Source organism: Pelmatolapia mariae, linkage group LG4 (genome assembly GCF_036321145.2).
Source record: "Pelmatolapia mariae isolate MD_Pm_ZW linkage group LG4, Pm_UMD_F_2, whole genome shotgun sequence".
Lineage (NCBI taxonomy): Eukaryota > Metazoa > Chordata > Actinopteri > Cichliformes > Cichlidae > Pelmatolapia > Pelmatolapia mariae.
In genome coordinates, this window is record NC_086230.1 from 22,095,824 (window position 1) to 22,113,714 (window position 17,891).

Here is a 17,891-nt window from a genome sequence, read left to right on the forward strand (position 1 = left end):
ATACAGATGAATGATTTTTCAGACTATAATTATTTCCTCTAACTAACTTTTTTGGCTTTACAATCTCAAAGTAAGTGGTTGTTTCTTTTCCATTACTTTAAGTAGCATTATTCTGCTCATTATTCTGTAAATGTCTCTTTTAAGGATTCATTCTGCTTGATGGATGTTTTGGTTGCAAATATTTAATTAATGTTTGTATGGGGGTTTTTTTATTTGGGGGGGTAAAAATCCTCTTGTCTGTTTTTTCTGCTTTTCTGCTGACATAGGGATCTTTATCCAATCACGAGTTCAAGTAAAGTGCAGACATTCTGACCCGACAAGTTTCGACTTACCCACACAAAGTTATGCAACCAGTGTGGTCTTCTGCTTTAACGTGAAATGAAACTTAGGAAAGGTGCTTGGAAAAGAGGAGTTTGATTTAATGTGAAGTGAAACTCACAGAATCTGGAGGAGCACACCTTCATTTAACTCCCTCTTCCCCTCTTCCCTTTTTTCACAGGACTTTAAAAGGAGTGAACCTTGGGCAAGACACACTCAGGAGCACATTTGGGAACAGCGCAGCTCGATAACACAAAAGTGGTAATGTGGCTTTATTGTTTGTAAGGTTTTTAGATTTAAGTTTGACTTTTTTTTCATGCACAAATTTGGTCGAGACATTTGAGTAAATTTTGCAGTGCGCTGTACTGAAAACAAAAGCAGCTGACGGAGCAGATTTCTCACATTATTTCTTTCTTGTTGCTGTCTGTGTCAGTCCTACACCAGAAGTCGAAAATGCTCACACATCAAAATCTACGCACTCTTTGGATTCTTCTGCTTCTCTATACGTCTGCAAGGGCATACAAATTTGACATCTTAAGTAAGTAATCACCAGTTTGCATACGAAGCAGTTCAAAAAATCCTATTGCTGTTATGCAGTAGATATGACTACGTGAGTATGATATGTGAGAATGAAAGTGAATTACAAATAGATTTTGAGAGTGACCAATTAACTTGGAATGAAGGGCTAGAATATGTGGTTTCCATCATCATGGTCTTTGCTCACATAACCTATTTTTATATATATTTCAATAGAAACACACCACGAACCGCAGGAAGGTGATGTGAGACTGTTTGGCTCTAAGAACGTGTCAGAGGGCCGTGTGGAAATCTACCATGATGGGAAATGGGGAACAGTGTGTGACGACAACTGGGACATGGCTGACGCCCGGGTGTTGTGTCGCCAGCTCAACTTCCCTGGTGCCAAATCTATTGTGACTGGCAAGGACTATGGACAAGGTGGCTTTTATTTCATTTATATAAATAATCCTCCAGCAGAGGGCAGTGCAATGACTGTACAGAAAATAGTTGAGGTTAGGCTCAACATAACAACCACTACAAATCACAACTCTGTGTCATAGCTAGAAATTTAAACAAATTCCCCTCCCGTTAAATTTCCATTGTAGTGCCTGGACCTATTTGGCTGGATGACATCAATTGTAAAGGCACAGAAACACATCTCTTCACCTGTGAATTCAAAGGCTGGGGAGAAACTGACTGTACGCACAAAGAGGATGTTGGAGTAGTTTGTGAAACAGGAAGTAGGTATCAAAACTCTTACAAAACAAACTTTTTGTAGAACCCATAGAAGCATTGATGCTGAATATGGCTTGATCACCGCTCATTCCCGCTTTCCTCATTACATTAATTATTCTTTTTCAGGCATTAATGTGGACATCAATGATTCTACTCACTCACTGGACCACAGTATCGGTCTGTCTGACTTTCTCGGCCAAATCTTTGATGATGGAAATGACTGTGATTTCCTGATCATAGTGCAGAGTCCTACTGGGAGCAAACGGGAGGATGGGACCCCAGAGATAAGTCAGAAAACCATCTGTGCTCACAAAATAATCCTGTCACAAATCCCATTCTTTAATGCTTCAGTGGGGATTACTAACATCACAGTCAACCTCAGCTTGCCCTGCCAGCCACATTTCACCTCCTTCATCAGGTATAATGAACGTAATGTTTTGCTGCATTATCAGTAGATGACTTGTTCTTTATATCATCTGAATGTTTTGTAATCATCTACAAATGTGTACAAATTCAAACATGAAACATTCTTATATTTGATAATCTGATCTTCATTAGGTACATTTACACCCGTAAGATGGATGTGACCCTCTCCTCTGCACTGTGTCTCCACCAAATGGCTTCTAATTTTGGGTTAAAGCAGCTGATGGAGGACATTGGCCGACTGTTTTCTAAAATCCTCCCAGAAGACTCCACCTTTCACAACCAGGTGTCTTTTTACAAGTATGCAGTGGAGACCAAGGACTTAGTGCTTGAGGAGAACTGTGTCCAGTACATGGCCTGGAACTACCAAAACCTGACCAGGTCTCCAGCTTGGTCCGGCCTCTCAGTGGGGCTTCTTAGAGCTCTTCTTACTCGCTCAGATTTGGTGGCGCCAGATGAATATTTTGTGCTGCAGTCTGTAGAGAGATGGATCAGTGAGAAAGGCAACTCCACCGATTTGGAAACACAGGCTGATCTGTTGGGACGCATTCGTTTTCCTATGATCCCTGCTGAGAAGCTGTATGTGATCGAGTCCAGCTCTCCGCTCTACAGTGCTCACAAGACCGTGTATCGTGATAATATGTTGAAAGCTTTTCAGTTTAATGTGCTCCTCTTCAGTAATCTGACAAAGCAAAAGTTCGGCAAAGAAAATATTAATTACCGGCCCAGGATTTACACTGCTGAGCCCTGGAGCATCGTTTTACAGCTTTCATCCTCTGAAACCCAGTCCGGTCAGTACAACAACAATTATAACAACTATGGCTATGGCTATGGCTATAATCCTTCCTACAGTCAAACCAGATCCAAGTCATTTAGCACACCTGTCCACAACAGTCTGATCTTCAAGGACACCGTGATGAGTTGGCAAGCAAATATATTCATAAACAGGTATGAATGTTCAAACTATGGTGTGAGTTGTGAGTCTTTTCCTGTGGCAAGGCTGACACCCCAAAGCTACATCAGCCAAAGTGAAATCCTCTTTCGTAAGCGGGTCTTGCTGGTCTGCCAGGGCGAGTATGTTTGTCAGATCCAGGACTTCAAAAGCAATATGGCTTCCATCTCTGCGAATGCTACTCAGGTCCTTCCTTATCCCTGTCCTAATGACCAGTTCACCTACCAGATTGTAGTGACACCAGAGTACGTGTGATGCAGCGTCAGGTCCATTATCTTTGTTTCCTTATTATTTCATGGTGTGAAATCAATTGGTTTCATTATTATCCATGTGAGTCCTAATTGTTTTGATTACTGATATTTCTGACATATATATAAGAAAGTTATCTTCTTCACATATATGAATCATATCATTGCTTATTAAAAAAGTAAAAAGGGATTTCTGTGAAATTTTTATGTGTCATCTTCTTTTGAATGATTTGTTCCTGATAAAAAAAAAAAAATTCCTGGTGACTTTGTTTCCTTATTATTTAGTGTGTTGCAATAAGATGCTTTCATTACAATCCATGTGAATTATCTTTTTCTTTCATTACTGACAAATATTTTTCTGGCAAATAAACAGCGATTTCTGCATTATTTTTATGTGCATTCATCTTATTTTGAAAGATTTGTTCCTTACAAGAACAAATAAATCATAATATGGAATATAATAGGCAGTTTAGCACGATATGAAGCACACGACTAGTATAAATGTTACATTAATCACCAAATTGATTCATACGTTCATTCCACCAGACATAATGCATTCCGATTTATTAATATTATAAGTTGTTTCTTCTACAGGTTTTAGCCAAATTCTAGCAAATACTTTACAGATCCAGACATGAACCCTGCTTAAACGGCATCTGCGGTCAGACAGTTTGATACTGTCCAGAAGGAGAAGGAAGTATGACACTGGTATGAGTAATAAAATGTCTTTACGGCAGATACTGCAGATACTCCAGTTGTTCTTTCCAAAACTAATACTCCAATCAGCAATTTTGTGTCATTTGTCTCACTGAAGCCTTGCCTCCCTGCAAGCTGGTTGTAAATTATCAAGCTGTAAAGTATATGATGTATACTCTTATATAAGTATATGAGTGATTTATACTAGAAGCTAGTTTGAAAACGCTCAGGAATGACTTTGTCATGATTTTTTACAAATATCTGAAGATGTATTTGTTCATACAGATGACATATGAATGCAGTTCTGCACTCCACAACAGACTTTTGGCATATTTCTCAAAAACTGACAATATTTTTAACTGCTCTTCACATTTAGTTACAACAGGGGGTGTGCTTGAGCCAATGTACCTGCACAGATAATGGCAAGTGAGATCATACAAGCACCCTCCGTGTGAAAAAGGTCAAAGGTCACACTTAAAGGTCTTAAAAGTTAAAATGAATAAAAACAACAGCTGTGAAGCATGTCAGATTTATCTCCCGGTAGGACACCAAATACAAAACTGTTTACAGGGCTTTGATTAAAGGTTATTGCAGTCTCACGTCATGAATCATGGAATCTTCCCAGGTGATTGTTTGTACCACACTCCAGACTGTCTTCAAGTCTTCCCGCATTTCATCTTCACACAACTGAGAGTCATTCATGACAGCAGCACCCCTACATGCCTGGGCAGGTGGGCGAAACAACAACAAGAGCTCTACCGAACCAGTCGATCAAACTACGCAATCTGCGTGGGCTTTAGATTTAAAGATTACCAAATACTTAATCTTTAGTCTAGTATAAACTCAGAACAACAGTTTTGCTAGATAGAAAACAGATCAATTCACAAGTAGCCCCATCCTAAGATAATCGTTCAATGTACTCTAATATATATTTACAAGAAGGAAAAGTTTGCCTATTTCATCATAAGGGCAGACTTGCTTTGTGAGTAATATCTGGCAGCTTTTTCATTCTTGTGTCACGTAACCCACCAAAAAATTAACCTCGCATGTCATGACATATTCTGTTTGTTTGGTCAGCCCCAGAATTTTGAAATTCCACATGGCTTTTATGAACAATGTTCTCCTTACTATGTAATCTTCATTGTCTGAACATCCTCCAGAATTTCCCAATTTCAGCCGATGTCCGACTAAGTGTGTCGTTATAGCAAAAGTGCACAACAACATAACAAACCAAGTTGCAAACATGCCGAGAATTAAGCATTCACATTAATACTGAAATGTTCCGCAGCAAAGGGTCTCAGTTTCACAGCATCGCGGAGGATTTTTGTCCCACAATGTGAAGGTTCAGCTGTGTAGAAGATAGATTGCGCATCCAAATGCAGGAGTGAGGAGATAGGAATTGACCCCAAAATGGCGTTAATGCTAACAGAAATACAGGAAGTTCAAAATGTCACAGAACGGGAGCAGGGAAGTGGCAAACACAAAGGTCAAGGTGACAGAGCTAAGAGGGATGATAGGACAAAGGCACAGAGGTGGCACATGGAGGCACAGAGGTATACAGAGGAGCTCAAGCTGGTTTGAGGTATTTGTGTTAATATTCTGTTTGATTTAACCAAATGTGGTGCAGTGCATTACGGCCAAACATCTCCACTTTGTTCCAGAAGTCTCGGTTTGTTCAGATGCAACTTTACAAACGCAAGCTGTGTGAAAGAAGACACTTTCTCCTGGCAGCCCTCACAAACAACATTTCTTTAGTATTTTTCTAATTGTTCTGTCATGAACTTTAAAATTTAACCTGCTAACCGAGGCCTGTAGAGCCTAAGGTGTAGCTCTCGGGTTTTACACAGTTTGCCCGAGGATAGTCTGACCTTAGGGTGAATTTCCTGGAAGATTGCGACATTATATTAACACATAACTAAATGCCCCAGACCAACAAAGTTCAAAATCTTCTGCTTTTCAAGGAGTGCTCACACTTAGCTGATGATCAGTTAATCAAGTATATTTTATTAGCAGCACCTGACTGCTACTGACCCTTTTCATTTCTATGGAATAAATGGTTGCAGTGAAGGTGTTCTTAGCGTTTTAGATGTTTCACGTGACTTTTTAAGAAAAAAAAGAACTATGCTAACAACTACTGGAATACTGAAAACACATTTCTGATTTCCTCTGAGTCTGTTGGGTGTAGCTCAGAACGTAGAGCAGCTCATTTACTAATGAGAAGGTTGGTAGTTTGATACTTGGCTGCTCCAGTCTCTGATGTGTTCCTCACAGTATGAATGTGTTTGAATGTTAGATAGAAAGGTGTAGTCACTATATACAAACCAGGCCCACGTCCCAATTCCCATGTGTAAAAGGCAACAGCTTTCTAGTGGATTTGGATTTCTGTGGGAATTAGCAGGTTAAACAATTGCACAACATCTACTCCCCTCTGTAAGTTGCTCATCATTTAAGGAGCTGCCCACAGTACCAAAGTCACGAAATGGTAGTGCTATTGTCTGCAGAGGAAATGACTGTACATTTTGTCACAAGATATTTTACAAGTCTGTGCCTGTTAGGTAAAAGTGAAAGTTCCTGTAAACACACTCACCTTAGTTACCCAGAGAGGCACCATTTATTAAAATGCACTGAAGAGACTGAGAAAGCTTTCTGGATATTATCAGCAGACTCACGGTGACTAACATCTCAGTTGCTAGCATCTGTGGATGTGGACATGTGAGACCATTTGACCTCAGAGTGTGTGGAACTTCAAACAGATGTTTTCTTCCACATTGGTGTCCCTGAAGCAGTTTCCTAATGCTGATTCACTGTCTTCCATTGTCACCGGTGAATTGCGAATAGCTGCAATGATGGATGGAAAGTTATTGGAAATACCCCGTGGGTTGTGGCTGGGGGTGCAAAGAGGGGATGGACAGTTGGAAATCTGCGTGGCGGTCAGGTCATGTGCAATGTGTGCAGATAACAGGCGAGGGGTCTATTTGGGAGTCAGAGGATGTGGGTCAGTGCCACAGCACCCACCAGTACCCACAATGAGAACCTCTTTTTTATGCCTTACTGGGCACTTCCTTTTGAGAGTATTCCTGGCCTTGCAAGTCTGTAATTTAGGGAATGGAGGTTCAGGCCATTTTTAAGCCCCTTTTGGCATTTGTAGCTGGTAATGTACACAGAGGGGGCTGCTTACATTGCACTTCTTTGACAAATCCGCCCTCTTTCAACAAATTAAAACCAAATGTTGATATAATCATCCAGATCTCGACTGGTGGATAAAAATCTGTTCTAAAGAGAGAGTCGCAGTGCGGGAAATCGCTCAGAATGGTCTTCCTCTGAGGTAATTTGAAATATACCCAGGAGCTCAGGACAAGTCTGTGATGTGAGCAGAGCCCACCACATCAGTCAGCATATGAGTGTAAAGGAAGCAGACTGTTTGAACAGGAGGCAGCAGGCCTTGCCTTAAAGAAGGCATCTGGTGTTCCCCCTGTGTCCCTGGTAAAATGTTGTATTAAACAGAAGCATATTTCTGGCAACTCTGTCTTAGATGTGTCACTTCCTTTTGTATGTTTGTCTTGATTTTTCTCACACCCAACTTCTGTGGTATTGTCCCTCTAAGGTCTATTGTTTCTGGTAAACTGCACTCTGTTTACGAGTCATAACGACTTACCAGAGTTCGAACAGTTTGGGAATTTTCCTTATCTAATTGGTGGTGATCTCACTCCAAAGGTACATGTAAATACAAAGGTAAAAAAAATGTCTAAATTAAACAAAGAAAATGAGTTGACACTGATTTGGTTGTACCATTTTGCTTTCTTCCTCTCTTGCCTGTGTTTCTTTCTCTTTTTTTCTTTTACACAGACATCAAGTAAAAGACCTGTGGAAAAGAAAAACAGGCGAAAATTGTTCAGCCATGAAAAACAGTGGAAATATTTGCCGGAGTGGCCAGAGGACTCACAGTCAGTGGCCAAATATGATGTCAGGGAGCGAGGCAGCCACAGCAGATACAGTCCCCTCTCTGGCATTCTTCTTCATTCATCATCAGCTCTAATCGCTGAATATTGTACATCATGCCCTCGCTGTGATCTCGCCCTCCTGTGCCAGAATCAACACCAGAGGCAGCAACCCTAAAACTCTTAAGATCCTCAGTTTCCAGAAGCAGTGGTAAACTTTCCATCTATTTCTGTACATGAATACGGGATGAGGAACGACTCAGGAATTCGACTATAGCATAATGTTTCTTTCTCGGCAGGCTGGAGGTGGGAGCTGCTGAATTGCTGCCAGACTGAGCCCATTAACTTTAAGGGCATGATGTCACTTCTCTCCAACGTGCCACACCTCCTTCTGTCAGACAGTGTTTTAGGAGTTCCTGAAAGTGACTATAAGATACATAAACACTCTCGCTAAATTCCAACCTCAGATAACTGCGCAGCGTGGGCTACGGATTACTCAGCCTGACCCACGTTAGGATTTACTCATAGGCGAATTATCATGTGTGCAAATGTTTAAAGCATCTAAAATCAATATTTTTGTGACAGTGAATCAAATGTTGCCGTGACAAGACCTGGCAACAGGAAAGGAGTTGAGCGATGAACCTGCAGGGGATTGTGGCCTGAATTTCCCGCTACCCACAGCTTAAGTGAGATTTATAGCAAATTTTAGTAAATTGTTTGTCTGTCCAGGCCACAGCTTTGCCAAACGGTTTTGCCCTCAAAGGAGTCTCATTGATTTTATAGGATAATTTTTTAGCATGATAGAAGAATTATTTATGCCAAGACAGAGATTTCCTCCAGGAGTTTGTTAATGCAAAAAACTGGGCTAAAAGACACTAAATATCAGTGTTGCTCCATGATTGCTGAATGTCTTTTTAAAAGGTACGGCAACAAATGGCTCATATAATTGTTGCGGTACTGGGGATTTCTCTCAGGATGTGATAATTGAACCACTTCATTTGATGAGAGTATAAAGACTTTTTTTAAACTTCCACAGTATTTGCTCCTTTTGGTCTCCTGTTAGTGGAGAAATGTAGTCACAAGACTATTCTGATGTGCTGAGCCATTGCCTCATGGGAAATGGTGTCCAGTACAGAGAATATAATGAATATCATGTATTAACAATAGTAATACATTGTAATACGTCATATTTATTATCATTAAAACAAACAAAGCTCCTGTCCTTATCTAACAATTTAAATGAGAAACACACACACACACACACACACACATACACACACACACACACACACACACACACACACACACACACGTCCATCTAGAAAGGCTTTTCATTCCAAAGTTGTATTTTAAGTTAGTAGCATAGTTGTAAATGTCAGTAAGATTTAGTCTGACGCTTTCTTACCTCTGGAGTTGAATCCAGATGTTCAGGTTCCAAGCTCTTTGATGCCTTTGGTAGGCATTTATATATAATCCACTGAGAAATTGTTTATTATGATTAGAGAAACAAATGTTACCTCTGTGGCAGGAACCACACAAACTGAAGAACAGATAGTTTTTTATGCCAAGTTTAGTTTTTATTGCTCTACCGTATTTCGGAGGGAAATATTGCACTTTTTTATTTACTATTTCTTAAAACCTTCTGATAAAAAAATGATCAAATATAAAATGTTGCTATAATTTAAACAACGCGAGAGTTTACACGCGTGAAACCACACAAGGTATGAGTCATATAATTAGTTAAATGAAATAAGGGGCCTTAAAAAAGTACAAAAATTAAACAATTAAAACATTTAAAAATATTTTAGATGCCCATTATTTCCATGGTAATACCTACATATTCTCACTGCAAGACTTTTACTTTTATGGAGTGGCGTACAAGAGTGAGGAAACACTTCGCGTAAAACGTAAAAAAAAAAAAAAAAAGTCAGAAGTCCCAAAATACGTGTGTCAGAGGGTGATGCGCTTTGTTATCACCGTCGTTTCCTAAAAACAATTATCCGCCTCCTCATGCAACAGCCCAAAATTTACGTAGTTTAAGGGGTGCGTGTGTAAAGTCGGCAGCTCCTGACCTCTGTCGCGCTCTTGCGCTCTCTGGCCACCGGAGGGGGGAGGAGTTTGCTGCTGCCTGCTAATAAAACGCTGCTGAGGGTAGTGGAAAACAGACTTGGTGTGCAGTCTTTAGCAGGATTACACTTTCTCTCGTGCCCTGTGCATCATTTTATACACAGCACCGTCGTGTGTCGACTTCTAGCCGAGGACAGCGACTCGTTTCCTTTAAACCCGACAGGCAGACGTTACCTCTATACCCTCGCTCACTTTTCCAGTTTCAGTTAGAAAGCGTAGTTTTCAGAGATGACCTGGACGATGAAGAGATGTTTTGTCACTCTGGCCATCCTGTGTCTTTGGCGAGTGCAACAACTGGCAGAAGCCTGCAGCTGCTCCCCGAGGCATCCCCAGCAGGTGTTCTGCAACTCAGACGTCGGTAAGTTGATTTTTAGACTAACAGTCAACATATCAAGTTGTGTTTTTGCCATTAATTTATTAGTTAGCAATGTCTAGGATAAATTGGTTTGGGGTTTTTTTTTTCCACAAGGAAACCATCGTATTCTGAGAGGGAGACTGCCCAGCTCCCGTGTTTACAGTTGCAGTGGGAGGAGGATGGAATTTTCTGTCCCCCAGTCTTTCTTTCCACTGCCCTCCTCTTTTTCTCTAATCATCTGTTGATAGTTTCAAGGCTCTTTCATAGACACATCAATATACTGTTTGGAGTTTTGTCTTCTTCAATAACATTTTAGGCTTTTTTATCCACAGTAAATCACATTTTTCCTTGTTGTTGCTGAGGAGACTTTAAACAAAATCATTTGTGTTTGTGCTTGTTTTTGACAACATGAACATAACTTCATTTTCTTTCACTAGTATCACCTCAGTGATCATATAGTCTACTGAAAGGCAAATTCATTTAATCCCACTCAAACACTCCTGAGGATAATTTCCCTTTAATTTTGCGTGTTACAAAAAAGTGCTTGTTGCTGCCTTCAACACAGACCTTAAGCTAACAGGACTGTTAACAGTGACCAGCCTGTCCAGCTCAGGGTCTTTTTTCTTGCTTCTGAGATGGCTGAGTGTGTGGCATGTGGACAGAAGGTGACTTATTCAAAGATTTCTACTCATTCCATTGCTCAAGAGGATGAATAAACTTTATTATGCTACCTGAGAATGTACACAAATGGAAAGTCAGATACTGCACTAAAAGGGAAGACAATTTATCTTTCTTTTTACCCTATTTTGGTGGTTTAGGCTTTACAAAGTGAACCTATTAAAATAAGTTCCCTTTTTTGATTAGGCAGATTGTGCAGAACTCTAGATGAAGTAAGATGCTGGCAGTCATCTGAGCCTCACAGCTGATTCACCTTATTTCCATCTCTTAAGTCAGTTTCTAACATGACCTTGACCCTCCGCTCCTGCTTCAGCACCATGGATAGACCCTCACATAAACATAAACCACCATAGAGTCTCGGGGAATCTGTTTCTTGGCCAAATATTCTTGAGTTCGTGTCTTCAGGGGCATAGGCAAAGTGAAAGAGTGGGCTCAAGCTAGTTGGAGAAGAAAAGAGCCAGCAAAAGTTCACCAAGTTGCTGGGCCACAGAGAGGGCAGTCAACTGTTGCACACTTGCACAACTTATTTAAACGTCAGAGAGAAGTTCCGTAAATTTGCGTAATCGTTGGCATTCCACTTCACCAGCCCCTATACAGTTAATGAACAGACCGCTACCTCAGTGGGTTGATGAAATTTTGCATTAAGCAAGCTCATTCAAAATTCTTATTCTTCTTGGGCTTAAAATGAAGGTGAATCATGTTTTTCTTTGAACCATGAGCCACTTGTGTTATAATAAATGATGTGCGTATATTAAATACAGCATTCCTATGTAGAATAAAATAAGTCAATATACTATCTTAATAAGTGCCAGAAAGCTAACTGACTTGGAAGTATTGCTAAAGTTTCACATAGCTAGTGCTGGTTTTGGTTTCTGGAGATTACAGATACTTACTGAAGAGTAGTTCATTTCCACAGTGCAGGAAGATCATTACACCACTTGTGATGTCATTTTTAAAGGTGAGCCTTCGTATAATCTGAAAGTCAATATAAAATGAAAATTCCACATGTAAGTTTGATACTAAGATTATTGGAGGCTTAAGCCTTGAGCCAGAGTTTTTAATCTCATAACAGTGATTCTCTTTTTTTTTAACCACAGTTGATCGCCATGGTAACTTATGCTGCAGACTTAACCAGCTTATTTTCAGAGATTTGGATAAACATGGAGATGGGTTGGTTTGATGTCAGTGAGCAGTGATAGTTAAGGATAAGTAGCATCTTTTAGTATCTATTGCAACTCCTGGGTGCTACAGGAACAAAAAAAGCACACACACACACACACAAAAACAGAGACTTCTTTTATCCTTGTATCTGGAACAACAATGATTTTCAATTCAATTTTATGTCTGTAGTACCAAATCACAACAGTTGTCTCAAGATGCTTTATATTGTAAGGTAAAGACCTGAAAATAATTTTGCGAGAACGCCAACAATCAAATGAATAAGCACTTGGCAACAGTGGGAAGAAAAACTCCCATTAAACAGGAGGAAACCTCGGGCAAAACCAGAACCAGGGAGGGGCAGCCATCTGCCATCATGTTCCTATTTACTGAAGTCAGCTGTTGGTCAACTTTGTGCAGAAGAAGAGTCTAATGTCTTGTCAGAGCCCCCTTTAAATGGGAGCCAGCACAGAGGCTGATAGAGAAAATGTGATTAGGAGAAAAAAGTAACTGCCACTGATTGGTTTATATGGTTTTATCCAGCCAGCAAAGCAAGTCTGGCTTTGTAGCGCCTGGTTTGTAGTGCACGCCAAGGCTCAAGTTTTGTTGTAAACAGTTTCACTGTCAAAACAGTCAGAGCAATCTTTCCTCATAAATGGAAATCTATCTTCTGGTTCCTTGGCGGAGGCAGAGGAATGTTGGGTATTCATAAACCGCACTCATTATTCTTTACTTTTCTTTTTCTTTTTAAATTTAAAAACTATCTGTGCTGCTTTTTGTGAAGAAAGAAAATGAGTCATATTGGCTCCTGAACAGAAAGTTAACATTAGTGGGTACGACTTCTGGGACAAAAGCAGCCCATAAATTGCAAGCTGTGCAAACACAGCTGATATTAAAACCAGATTTCCGTCCTTTGAGCTGGACAGAATTTGTGCAAATAACCACAGCAGCTGCCTTAAACTCCAGCACCACTTGCAATAGCGCGCTGGATTGATCCGTGCAGTGCGACACTTGCAACTCCCCTTTAGGAAACTGCATGTGAACGTTATGTCCATGGCCTCAGTCACATGCAGACTGTAAAAAAAAACAGAACAAAAAAGAGGAGAAAACGCTAAAAAAGCTACATTTTTTTGTGCAAAGCATAATAAAACTAACAGCTAACATAGATGATGAGATTTTAAAGTTATCTTCGGCCATAGCTTCATGTGTTTGCGTTTTACATCGGATGCTCTTCCCTAAAGGGAATTTGTATCCCTGGCTGGAATCGTACCGGGGACCTTTTGCTTACCACACGCACACCGATGAGGTGATGAGTATTTAAACCCTACAATTGTCCGTTTTTAAAAGGAAAACAAAGGATTACGGCAGATTAGTCTGTATCTCTTTGGACAGGATCAGTAGGGTAGTCAGTTTGAATTTGTACTTGACTTTTTCGCACTCTGACCGCTTTGTGGCTCCTCGGAGAGGAAGACGAGGGTACATGCTCTTCAATTACATGACATGCATTTGCTTTTTTGTTCTTTGTTTTTAAAACCCTCCCATGACCACAATACTGCATGCAAAATATTGTGTTTATTGTTTGAGTAACTAGAAAATTAGATGGTTCCTTCGGTTTCCAGTTCTGTGAAACTTATGATTTTTAAAGGGCTTTGTCAGCCTGTTCCAGTAAACATCCAGGCCCTGGCAAGAACTTGCGTACACACTATATACCAGCACAGAGAATAAAGTTGTACTTCTAAACCGCTCTAGCAGTTTGTGGAGGAAAAATACATCAAATCAAATAGCTGGCATTTGACTATCATGAATAGTCAAAGGAATATCACATTAATTAGCTTAAAGATCCTTTTTTTTTCAGATAATTTGCCTTATTTTCTCATGTACGTGTAACTTAAGAGCTACACCTAATTCTAAAACATGCTAAGATTATATATCAGTATGCGCATAAGACCCCACTTTCAGTATTTTTCACTTTATGCCTCTTTAACATCCTGTGGTTATTCCCACCTGCTCTAATTCCTGCTTTTAGGCGTAGGAGAAGAGGTCTCTGTTTGATTCGACACATTGGAGCAAAGGGGGATTACCGCTAATACACTCTGCTGAGAAGTTGGAGAGTTTCTCGGCACCGCTACCTCACTCTGCATCAAAGCGAGGGAGGGAGGGAGTTTGTGATATGTAAACAACAAAAAAGAAAAAGAGAAATCCGGTGACTGGTGTAGATTATCCCTAACACAGCTTTTCTTTTGTATCCCTCTTGACTTTAAAGGGCCGTCTTCTCCTTGTATACACAGCACATTGTTACGCTAATAATACTTCGGCAATGTGCATGCCTTCCCGTGCTTTCTTCAGGACCCATTCCCATCACTCCATCACTCCATGTGTGCGCACATTCTCCTTTTTTCTCTTGCTTCCCTTTGTCTGGGATTGATGCTTTAGACCCTTAAAAGGAGATGTTCTCTAAGCCTCATGAATGAGGGCACATATGGCTCACATCTTCATAGCTTCATATTAAAAAAAGGCAAATGAAAGGGCTTGATATTATTTGGCAAGGAGCGATCAGAGACAGTCAGTAGCTGCCACCTTGGGAAAGCAAGGACTGAAGTGGAACTTGAGAGAGAACATCTGGTTAGTGTTAGCTCTGTCGCTTGCTTCCTTGCAGTCCTGTGAATATACAGTAACTGCTGGGTGTCTGGTTGCAACTGACATGTGATCATACTGTACTGCACTTCCACATTTTGAACACACATGGAAAGAGCAGGAACTTTGAAAAACACAAGTCGGTTTGGTTTTTTTTGTTTTTGTTTTTTGACTACTCAGGATTTTAGCTCAACGGCTCATTTGTATGGCTTTAATAGTAATTTTCCATTAAAGCCTGTTTTTTTTTCCACATGAGCTCTTTTCTTCCAGCTTCAGAGTGCAAGAGAGAAAAGGAGGAGGCTACATGTGAAAGGAGGAGGTTGATTTGCATGTCAGCACCTCTCTCCAGACAGAAAGGCAGGCTGGCTGAGAGGCCTGGGGGCGGGGGGGCTGGGGTTATGGGGCACTCTAGTTCAGCTTTTTCAAAGACTGCTGACTGGCTTCCTCCTGTGTCGGCCCAGGAACCTGGGAACAGGCAGCATGCATTCCTCCCTCTGATTGCAGCTGATGAAACACTCATGTGCCTCTGTCTTCCCAGGACCTGGCACATGCAAACTTCTCAGATTCAAGCCACAGCAATGTGCTGCGGCCAACTCCAGCATGCCAAACCTGGGCAGGGCTTAGATCAGATACAGATAGATGCGGATTCATTTCAGTTTTAACATAACAAAGCAGCGTTCCAGTTACAAAGCTGGCATTCACACAAAATGAATGTTAATGCAAGTTGTTTTTTCTCTTTTTTTCTTGTCTTTATCCAGTTATCAGGGCAAAGGTAGTCGGAAAGCAAGAGGTGGATGTTGGCAATGACGTCTATGGGGATTCCATCAAACGGCTTAAGTACGACATTAAACAGATCAAGGTATTTAGGACAAAGCTATTGTATTTATCATTTTTCTTCCATGTGTAAAAACTTCAGTGGAATCTAAATGTTTTTGTTTGAATTCTCAGATGTTCAAAGGTCCCAGCAACGCTATAGATGCCTTCTACACAGCTCGCTCTTCTGCGATGTGTGGAGTGTCTCTGGAGACTGACGGCAGGAAAGAGTATCTAATCACAGGTATGACTTTCAGTGCAGTGCAAGGCACATGTTGTGTAATATAACAAAACATGCTCCTTAATGTGGCTTCATATAGATTCTTATATATCCTCTAGATTTACACTATGCTCTCCTTCCACTGTAGGAATGCTGGAGGCTGATGGGACAATGCACGTCACTCTGTGTGGCTTATTTGAACCCTGGGACAACCTGACTGCCACTCAGAAGATGGGTCTGACTGAGCGCTATCAAATGGGCTGCGAATGCAGGGTATGGAAAATTTATGATTAAAAGTCTAAGGAGTAGTTAAAGTTTACATTTACCATGTTAAGATGATCACTTCCCAGTTGCATAAAATAAATCACCGCTAGATGCATGATGTTGTAACGATCACTGTGCTTTTTCTGATCCTCAGATCACCTCCTGCAGCTCCATCCCCTGCATGATCAACAGCCCATCCGAGTGCCTTTGGTTGGACTGGTTGATGGAGAAGACTGAAAATGGAAGACAAGCTAAACACTATGCATGCATCAAGAGGAGTGATAACTCTTGTGCCTGGTACAGAGGCTCTGCAGCGCCCAAAAAGGATTTCATGGACATTGAAGACCCTTAACTTTACCAGTGTGCACATGTCTGCAGTTTAAATATGCCACCATAGAAATATCAAAAACAAAAATAAAAAACTCATCAAATTCCCCTTCTTTTAATTATCAAAAAAGCTGTAGAGTGGATTTTTAAAAAAGGAAAAAAAAAGGTTTTAATTGCAGATCTCATGTTTTCACTTATCATTCCAATGAGCTCAGCGCTTTTTGCCACACCGGCCCCTGAATCTGAAGCACATCCTCATAAACCACTTCTCCTCCAGCTGGAACAAAGGGGGGAAAAACACCATAATTCAATGATACAATTTCTTCCTGAGCTATTAATCTGTAATTCTTTATTCAAGTTTTAAAGGGTTCTATAATTAAAATAACATGTACCTACTGATCAAAGTTCTGTGAATCTGCTTTGATAAATAACACCAGGAAATAATCATCATCCTGGCAGAGCTATCACAGGGAACAGGAGCATGCTTTTTAAATGTGTGGCAACTCTGATTTGTGTTAAAGCACGACTCTTTAACCACAGTCGCTGCTTTTCTTATACTATAATCCTGAATAGACAAGAATGCACTTTGAACATAATTATATCGCAACATTCATATTGTCTGTAATGAAAAAAAACATGTTGGAATTAAAAGAGGATCAAATCCTCCATGGTTTTTTGTTTTGTTTGTTTTGTTTCTGCATATATAGATCAGAGCTCTAGGCACTGTAATACTTTAGTACCTGTGAGCACATATTCTATTTAAGGTACTACATATAATAATTATTGGGAAAACACCTAAATTTTCATTTTTTGATAAATAAAATATGTAAATGTATGTGTGTGAATATACTGCAGGAAAAAAATTAAATGGCCCATCGGCTTGGTCATTGGAAAACAACAAGATCGTTGAATTGTTCCCTTAATTTTTGTTGCAGTATATTTATATAAAGAACACCATATATTTTCATAACATTAGTAAAATACATTTTTGTTGGGAATAACAGATTGTAACCAATCATTTTTCTCGCACTGACGGTACTAAGATTGCCGTCAGTGTGGCGCAAGTGTGACATGAATAATTAATATGAGAGTGTAAAAAGATTCTTCATTTGAAACTGTAGTCAAGTATGATGTGCTGGTTTCACATGGGACTTTTTTTTGAAAGATAGATGACTTTTGTATGCATAGCCATCTGAAACATTACTGTACATTTGACCCTTACAATTAAATTCATAAACCTCTTTCGGTGTGCTCAGTATTTTCATACCAGTACATGCAGCAAGCACACTTTGCTGCTAAATCGAAATGCCTAGGAATGTGCATTTAATGCAGATCATCATGTATCATTTTAGCTTACTAAATCTGTAATTTAGAGACTCGTTTGAGGCAATCTACTGCCGCCTACTGGAGACAACAGCAACGTGACATTCACGAGCCAATCCATGTGCCCAGATCAAGCAAACATGAGTCCATTCAGCATTTCACA

General features: G+C 40.2%; 2 protein-coding genes across 3 annotated transcripts; both read left to right on the forward strand.

Annotated features, from left to right (window-relative positions):
• The first annotated feature begins 336 nt into the window (after nt 1–336).
• Nucleotides 337–3,551, forward strand: LOC134625442 (galectin-3-binding protein B-like). 2 transcript variants are annotated; one of them, XM_063470662.1, is made up of 7 exons: nt 337–394; nt 500–579; nt 752–856; nt 1,072–1,275; nt 1,443–1,577; nt 1,699–1,990; nt 2,131–3,551. In XM_063470662.1, exons 3-7 carry the CDS (start codon nt 772–774, stop codon nt 3,200–3,202), a joined length of 1,788 nt encoding a protein of 595 aa, XP_063326732.1. In that variant the 5' UTR covers nt 337–394; nt 500–579; nt 752–771; the 3' UTR covers nt 3,203–3,551. The 2 variants fall into 2 exon arrangements, with proteins under 2 accessions (XP_063326732.1, XP_063326731.1); XM_063470661.1 differs by lacking the exon at nt 337–394 and having other exon boundaries at nt 458–579.
• Nucleotides 3,552–9,974: 6,423 nt separating this feature from the next.
• Nucleotides 9,975–17,646, forward strand: LOC134625443 (metalloproteinase inhibitor 2). Its single transcript, XM_063470663.1, has 5 exons — nt 9,975–10,314; nt 15,540–15,640; nt 15,730–15,838; nt 15,963–16,087; nt 16,233–17,646. The coding sequence occupies exons 1-5, from the start codon at nt 10,185–10,187 to the stop codon at nt 16,428–16,430; spliced, it is 663 nt and encodes a 220-aa protein (XP_063326733.1). The 5' UTR covers nt 9,975–10,184; the 3' UTR covers nt 16,431–17,646.
• The last annotated feature ends 245 nt before the right edge of the window (nt 17,647–17,891 follow it).